This window comes from Ammodytes marinus (genome assembly GCF_949987685.1).
Source record: "Ammodytes marinus genome assembly, chromosome: 18".
Classification (NCBI taxonomy): Eukaryota; Metazoa; Chordata; class Actinopteri; order Uranoscopiformes; family Ammodytidae; genus Ammodytes; species Ammodytes marinus.
Genome location: NC_137222.1, coordinates 9,314,100 through 9,322,456, shown reverse-complemented (window position 1 = coordinate 9,322,456; position 8,357 = coordinate 9,314,100). Strand labels below are relative to the sequence as shown.

Below are 8,357 nucleotides of genomic sequence, written 5' to 3'. Positions count from 1 at the left end.
TTCTTATGTTATGTGTGTTTTAAAAGTACAATAAAAAAAGTGGATGTAGGTCAGTGCCCCGTCCTGACCTAGCCTGGCTCCGCCCGCCTACCTACTTCCGCTCAATTTTCATTTCACTTCAGTACAAATGAAATGAAGTACAATGTTACATGGACCTAGGGTAGGACCAGGCTAGTCCTGACCAACAGATGTCGCTGCTAACTCATCGTGTCACTGTTAATCACCGTTGTTGTAAATAAAGCTTTGGCAGAACGCGTGTGATACTTCTATAAGTGGGGGCCCCGAGACGTCAAAGTAGCACTACCCTCTCAAAAGGGATCACTGAACACACTGCGTTGGAACCTATTTTTTTGTATCTAAAGTAAATATTAACCAGGAGGAAACCCACAAAAAACATGGGAGATGACTGGGATACCGTGACTGTGTTGAGGAAGAAGGGGCCAACGGCTGCCCAGGCCAAATCCAAGCAGGTTAGCACGTACTCTTCACTTCGACTATTTATTTTTATTTCGGAAACCTTAGCTAAAATCTGGTTACAGATTGTGGTGAACATGCGAGTAAACTGCTAGTGTGTACTATAATAGTCAAAGCAATTTGTTCTGCGTCTGGTGTTGCATATTAAACTGTTAAGCAAGCATAGACCATGTGTCACTCGGGGTTTATTTTGGACTGGGTCGTATGTCTTCTCAAGCAAACCGTTAATAACGGCCGAGATATACTACTAACTCAAAGACCAGCTATGGTTTCCCATTTGGGTGTGTTGCCCTTTAGTGCCGCATTTAGCAGCGTCGCGTTCCCACCACAAACAAAACAAACTCCGGGGCTAGCTTAGCACAAGTTCAGTTAGCTACGTAGCAAAGCAGAACACACGACCAGTTGTGCAACATGAAAGTGTGCTTTCAAAACGCCACTGTTATTTTAATTTCTAGTGTCTTTGGCTAACCAAACATTGCCCAAACATTATTACCCTTGTGCGGGGTAGCTACAGTTAGTTCAAAATAATCTAAGGACTGACCTGGCTAACAGTGACCTGAGGTAGCATTAGCCAGCTCACCTGAAAGGTTTCTTGTTTTTTTATTTTACTTATTGAGTTTTGCTAGAGCATACAATTGTCACCAGAGCATGGATAACAAGGCAAATATTTCCTGTACAAAAAGGTAATTTCACATATTGCTAAATACCAAAACGAAAACTAAATTAAGTTCTGCCTTCACGCATCAGATTTTGCTCGGGCAGACCTATCATGTCGTCTTTTGTTTACCTTGTTCGTCACACCTAGAAAAGCAGATTCATTATTCATTTACTACATGATGCAACGGCTTAAAGTGGAAGAGGGTGAACATTGAACATTGTCATAATGCGATCTGCTGTCAATGAATCTGAAAATGTTTATGAAATTAAACATTTCAATGTGTCCACCTTTTTTTTCTCCAGGCTATCGCCTCTGCTCAGAGACGTGGGGATGACGTCGAGACATCCAAGAAATGTAAATTACTGCTTTAATGCAAATACAAATGTATTACAGTACAATTCTAGCAAATACAACAGTTCCTAAGAAGCATTTCAGAGATTAATGTGTGTTGTGATAATGCTGTTTTGACCGATGACCAATGCCTCTGCTCTTGGTTTCAGGGGGAACTGTCAAGTGTAAATTAATCCAATGTATTACTACACCCTGCTGCTGCTGTAAATAGGGTATAGCATTAATGCTATTCATTTAGGCTACCTCCAGGGCAGCAATACATTTCACACATGATTGCTTGAGAAAAAAATTGGCAGAAAAACGGCCGATGCCGATAATTCCGAAATATGCGATAATCGGCCGATATAATCAGCCGGCTGAAATCGGTCGGGCCCTACACCTGTCTACCTGCCCTGTGTGATGTCCTAACATTACTTTGATGGTCCCACAGGGTCTGCAGGGCAGAACAAACAGCATCTTGTGACAAAGAACACGGCCAAACTTGACCGGGAGACTGAGGAGCTGCACCATGACAGGGTTACCCTGGATGTGGGCAGGTACATTCAGATAGGCAGAGGGGACAAAGGCCTGACCCAGAAAGACCTGGCCACTGTGAGTACACTACTATAAGAATAGTCTTAAAAGAATAGTTACTTTTTTTAAAATCTTTAGCTTCACTCTCCGGTTCAAACTGTCTATGGGTTCAGGACAAGCCCCAACCTCAGCGATTTTTACCAGCATCCAATAAGAAAGTGACCACAACTGTAGTAACAAGGAAGTGCCACTGGGGGGGTGGTGCCAAGACCGAGCAGTTTTTCTTTGACTCACTTATTAGATAGGCCGTTTTCAAAGTCTTATTAAACCTATTTACAGCCTGGGCCACAAAACCATTTTAGTCTGTATGTTTAGGTAATATCTCCATGACAACACTGAGGGGGGTGAATTTTTTTGGACCACGCTAGTTTTTATTTTATCAGAGGTGAAAATGTATTGGCGCGATCTCATGAGCTCTCCGCCCGTTGTCCCTCACTTGGCCTCGGAGGTATACGTCAGCTATCTCCCTCCCCCCGACGTGAGGCGGAGTAAAAATCTCACAAAATGGCGACGCACACAAACCAGGATTATTGGATGCCGTGTGAATAACTGAGGTCAGCCCGGATGCTACATCCATATTATTTATTATCTATGGTTCAGGACAAGGTGACAGAAACCATACCTTTTTAATAATTGTGTGAATTTTTGGAGGAGAAATGTGCAAAGCTCCCTCATCGCTAGTTAGCATAGCTCAAATACTGGAAGTAAATGGGTAGTGTTTTCCTGCCCCCGCCGACAGTCAGAAGATAATCTTTACTACATCACTAAACGGTCATGTGGGTTTATTGTGACTTGTTTATTTACAACGTTTTGTTGAGATCTATATTTTATGCACTTTGTCATTTTAGAATGCACACAGTTAAATGAAACAGATTTGTTTTCCATGTCCTTAGAATGTCTACAAGACAATCTCTCCTTTTAATTATTTGATAAGCTTCGGTCACAGGTAATTTGAGCCTTGTGGTTTTAACAAAGAATTGAATTTTCTTTTTCCTCAGAAAATTAACGAGAAGCCTCAGGTCATTGCCGACTACGAGTGCGGTAGAGCAATCCCCAACAACCAGGTCATGGGCAAGATAGAGAGAGCACTTGGTAAGAAAGAAAACAGTTGGCTAGAAAAAATTAATGAAGTTTGTTTTGACATTTCATAGTTGTCAGCTGTGAAAACCACATATGTTCTTCTATCACGAAATCAGGGATTAAACTGCGTGGGAAGGAGATTGGCCAGCCCCTGGAGCCAAAACCAAAAAAGAAGTGATTACAAAGCCTCGAAATCAGCCCCCCCCCCCCCTACCCTATCCTCTCCTTTCCCTGTTACTGAAACCTAAACCCCTTCCCTACCCCACCTCAAAAAACCCTCAAACTCTCCCCTCCAAATCCCCCTATCCCTCCCTCTACCTGGGCTGATCTCTCACCTGTGTCCCACCCAAGGACCTGGTGCCCCGCTGCATCGCAAGCTGCATACTGACAAGTCATCTGCAACACTCTTGAATGATTGAATGCTTTTTTTTCTTCTTTTTTTTTACATCACAAACTCAAAGGTTTCTGTGCATTTCTCTTCACTCACGTCTGCTCAGGCTTTGGCATGACCAATTCAACTTTTTACATGTGTTGTAAAAAATCTTTTTTCTTTTTTAAAGGTGAATTAGTTTTCATGACCAATCCAACTAGATTGACTAATGTTAATTCGTAGCATGATGATAAGCCAAAAGTGCTTAATTGCATTTATTTTCACACACTTAAAGACAGTGGGTGAATGTCATTAAAGTGTTGAAATGTTTTATTGCTGTGCTTTGTTTTTGATCTAAAAATAAAAGTTGGGCAGTTCATGACGTTTCTGACTGCGTTGATAGCCGCTGTAGTTCATAACAAAACGAGCAACAAGTATGTTTAGTTATGTCTTAGCTGTTCTAGATCTCAAAGATTTATTTTTTTAAGAAAACAACTAAAAGTTTAAGGAGTTGGTCCCCCATATAGTTTGGGAATATTATCAGATTTTTGGCAAATCTGGGAATAAATCCCTTACCACTAGCTTTCTTCACCAATGTGTTTTTAAAGGTGTCTAATAACACAACTTAAAAAGTTGAAATTCAACTCCCCTAGGAAAATCTGTGAGCTGTTGAAAGTTGGGGTACTTTATATATTCCATGGGCCCGACCAGATATTGGTACCATCTGGGTGTGCAAATTCTAGTTTTGATTCGTTATATCCTACTCATCCCTATACGAGGTTTTGATGTGATACACCTTTTATATTGGTAGCTTTTTAGTGGTTATCTCCTCCTAAAGTAAAGGTTATTGTAATGGAGGTGTGACACTGCATGTAAATATGGTAAACAATAGTTTAACTTAAAGATATCATCATGAAACCTTGCCACTTGATAACTTACATTAAAACAATATTTTTAAATAACAATTTTTTAACATGTTTGAATACATATGCACATTTGGCAATATATAACTATAATTATGTGTATATTTGCTCTTCTTTTTTTTTAAACCCCAAAACTAGGTGTTGGAAATAGCCAGAGTTGAAATCAGCATTAATTTTTACAACTTATATGTCCAAAGTTTTTATAAAACAATATGGATACAGCCTCTTTTTCATTTTGTAAATCAAAAAATACTATCACATAAGTAGCTAGTATTGCCTTTTCGGCATGTTTTTAAGAAGAACAAGTCATAAATGCATAATTAGTTCAGAGAAAAATGTTAATACAAAATGTTTTGTTTTAATGTAAGTAATCAACTGGCAAAGTTTCATGATGATATCAAGGCCTATAAGTTAAAATGTTACCCTATTCACCTGCAGTGTCTCGCCTCCATTACAATAGCCTAAAGGTGCGTTCACACCAAAAGCGATGCTCACGATGAAAATCGGCATTTGATTTTTACATCAGAAAATCATTAGCCCCTTTTACACAGAGATTGCGGCATATTGACGGACCAACATCACTCCAATATGCCGGCTTTGCTTGCTTCTGTGTTATTTACACAGAACCAAGTAACGCCGTCCTGCTGGCGCATCAGTAGCCCCTTTTACACAGCGTTCCGGAATGAAAGAGGTGCTTGTAAACAGCGTCAGGTGTGACGTAAACATTTAGCGCCGCGCCGGTCAGCTGCTTTACAACAACAACACTGGCCGGTGAATTGAGAGCAGAAGTGCTGGAGCTTGCAGTAAGACGGCCGTATTTTACTGTCCCCACGATGTGCCGGTTGATCTTGCTACGCGCTGAGTCCAACATCTCTGGGACAGTTAACCAAACTGACAAAAATCACTCCGCTGCTCACTGCTTCACCTCTGTGTGTGTGTGTGTCTGTGTGTTTGTGTGACAGGTTGGCTGTGAGCGAGTCTCTTTGTGAGGGCAGAGATCTGCCAATCAGACATACACATACACACAGTGTGTGAAGTGACGTTACTGTAGACGGAAATAAAGTGTGGATATACGCTCAGACTTAGGATAATAATAGCGGCGGCGATCCGGTCGCAGCCTGGCTTAGCCTAGCTTTCCCATTGTACAACTTCCCCCGGGCAGAGATAGACTCATAAACTCTTCAAAATGAAGCGTTGGGGTTTGGATTGAGCAGCGGACCTTATGACCAGCTAGATTATACGCCGTTCCCTTTATTTGGTGATTTTTACGGGACATCAGGCCGCCGTGGTTAAGCTTAAACACACGTCCTTCAACTGCTAGCATGGTCGCACGTTTAGAACGTAGGCTATGGAACGTCAAACGCCCCCCTGTTCCGCAACAACAAGCTGTCCACATTTAAACAGAGAGGCGGAACTGATTGTGTCGGGAATCATTACTACCCCCCGAGGTAGTAAAATTCCCGGAACAATCTCTCGCACCTTTCTTCCCTCGTTCCGCAACGGTCGCATTTATACAGCAGGGCGGAGGGCCGAAATTCCGCGGCATATTCCCGGCTTTCACTGGCTGTGTAAAAGGGGCTAATGGTTCAGGCGCGATGAAGCGGCGCTTCTATCGCTTCATGGCTTGAAGTTGAACAGTAGCCTCGTTTGAGATGTCACTGTCTTGCTAAGACCTGCGCAATTATGACACTCGACTCGGCTTGCTGAGCGCACAGCATTTTTGTTGTGCGCTCAGCAAGATGCGCTTCATAGTTGCGCAGGTCTGAGCAAGACGGCTCGAAGTCGAACGAGGCTATTTTGAACTTTTGATGTGATGAATCTTGATGCTTAGACGGACTAGCCAATCAGCTTGGAGATTGACACAACGTCACTGACATCGGCACTGAGGACAGTGTACACATGCTAATGGTGCGATGCACCATAGCAAACACTTTAAAGAAACATTCCTTCCCTCGAAGTTCTACTAAAAGGAGCAGACGTGGTTAGAGTGACCGAGGAGAATGGGAGTCGTGGTCAATTCATTGAATAAACTGTGGCTGTGCTTTAGCCTATAAACTAAGTTAGCGCCAGTTAGCATTAGTAAACTCACCCGGTTGTGTGCGGCTCCGGAGGTTACTATGAACCCAAACATGAAGGTGAAGTCCGTGTGGAATTTTACAAAAAGTAGGCCTACGGTGAAGAAAGGTGTTTATCACCGCCAGCCCCAGCGCATTGTCATGGACAGGTAGGGGAATGTCTGCTTTTATTGTGTGCGCACACAATGCTGGTGTAAAATGTATTTTGTATGATGCAGCCTTGATGTTAATTGTGTGTATTTCTGAGCCGCATGGATCTACATGTAATGCTGTTTTAATGCTAGGCTATTTGTGCCTTTCAGTTGCTGTTTATTTGTCTTAGTTTTGACACAGTTGTTGGCCATGCTGTGGTTGTTTTTGTGCCGATGGTACCGATATCTGGTCTGGCCTATATGGACTATAGGCTTTATAAAGTACCCAAACTTTCTAACTTTACTCAGATTATAACACTCAGCTTTTCCTTTTGATGTAAGATACATGAGCGCTCTTTTATGCCTTATATATTTTAGGTTATTAGCCTATATTTCCAGAGGATTTTATACAATTTAATTGCAGGGAAATTACTTTGACTTTGCTATACAATTCAGTACGCAATTGCCTTACATTGACCAAGCATTACATCTTAAACCCTGTGAGATAACATTTTCTCCTGGATCTTAAACAAAGGTGTTCTGACTTTTCCTACACACCAACAACTAATAAACCACACTATCATTATTTTTTTCCAACTCAATAAATTTAAAAAGCAAAGCCTGTCTCAAAAAAACAATCCAAAACGACGCTATACAAATATAAAAGACACTGTAAGCAGTGAGGAGAAAGAGCCTTGGCTTGCTTCATTCTGAAATCTAAAAGTAGTAGCAAAATGGAGCCACTAGATGTCAGAATACAACTAAAATAGATCATGAGTACTGTTACAGTGCAGAACAAAAATGTTGTTGCAGATGGATTTATGTACAAAGTGTTATCTCCTGTTATATATTTTCTTAAAATATATAGGTTCATATTTGGCCTTCTTTCATAAACCAAAAGTACACCTTGCTTTATGAATGTAAATGCTTATGCTACTGCTGTGTCGAACAACAGTGTCAATTAAGAATCTCATCACTTTTGCAGAGATATTTTGAAATGTCATGTTATGTATTATGTATCTTTTTGAGTCAAATGAGTGGCTCTCCAAAACGATTGGCCTCAATGAAGCTTAGGTTATAGAATTGAGTAATACTTACTTTGGGCAGTGGTAAGGCTGCCGTCTGTTTTTATTAAAGATTCATGGACCTTATTGTTGGCTAAACAACAAAAGCAGCACGGCCAGGGGAGGAGGAACATGTAAGCTGGGCGGAAAACGTTTGAGGACCCATGCACAAAAAAGTGCTGTATTGACAAGAGCTTAAAGGCAAGTGTGATAGAGGGAAGCCGAAGAGGTAGATAACTGGCGATGCAGTAAGTGGGGCACAGGCAATAGTTTCAACTTTGTAGTTGCAATGGAGGATGAGCTGGTCACACATCCTTAACCCTTCAGCTACTCCTTTGGGATTCTGATATTTCCTCCTGCTAGCTTTCTCTCTAGTAAGTTATTTTAGATGCTGCATTATAATTGTAGGCTTTTTTGGTAATAAAAATCTTATTGATATTGGAGCTAGAGAATGGCACTACGAGAAGGAAAATTGTACATGTAGCCATGGAAACCATGAAGCCTTTTTTTCCCTGCATAACCTGTCTCCAGCCCTACAGTAGGCTACAATATATCGCACATCTGTGAATCAATGTGGTCATCATTAGCAGGACAGGAGGCACTGGAAAATTCGGGCAGCAGCAAATGTGCAGAGAGTCGCAGCTGTGACTGTACATTG

The 8,357-nt window shown here is 41.4% G+C and overlaps 1 protein-coding gene across 1 annotated transcript; it reads left to right on the top strand.

Moving 5' to 3' along the window:
- The first annotated feature begins 237 nt into the window (after positions 1-237).
- edf1 (endothelial differentiation-related factor 1) lies at positions 238-3,883 on the top strand. Its single transcript, XM_080046376.1, has 5 exons — positions 238-470; positions 1,435-1,486; positions 1,914-2,074; positions 3,055-3,148; positions 3,253-3,883. Exons 1-5 carry the CDS (start codon positions 396-398, stop codon positions 3,312-3,314), a joined length of 444 nt encoding a protein of 147 aa, XP_079902502.1. The 5' UTR covers positions 238-395; the 3' UTR covers positions 3,315-3,883.
- Positions 3,884-8,357: the final 4,474 nt, after the last annotated feature.

Coding starts and splice junctions, on each gene's coding strand:
- edf1 (XM_080046376.1), top strand. CDS start 396: ATGGGAGATGACTGGGATACCGTGACTGTGTTGAGGAAGAAGGGGCCA. Junction 471..1,434: donor CCCAGGCCAAATCCAAGCAG/GTTAGCACGTAC, acceptor TTTTTTCTCCAG/GCTATCGCCTCTGCTCAGAG. Junction 1,487..1,913: donor CGTCGAGACATCCAAGAAAT/GTAAATTACTGC, acceptor ATGGTCCCACAG/GGTCTGCAGGGCAGAACAAA.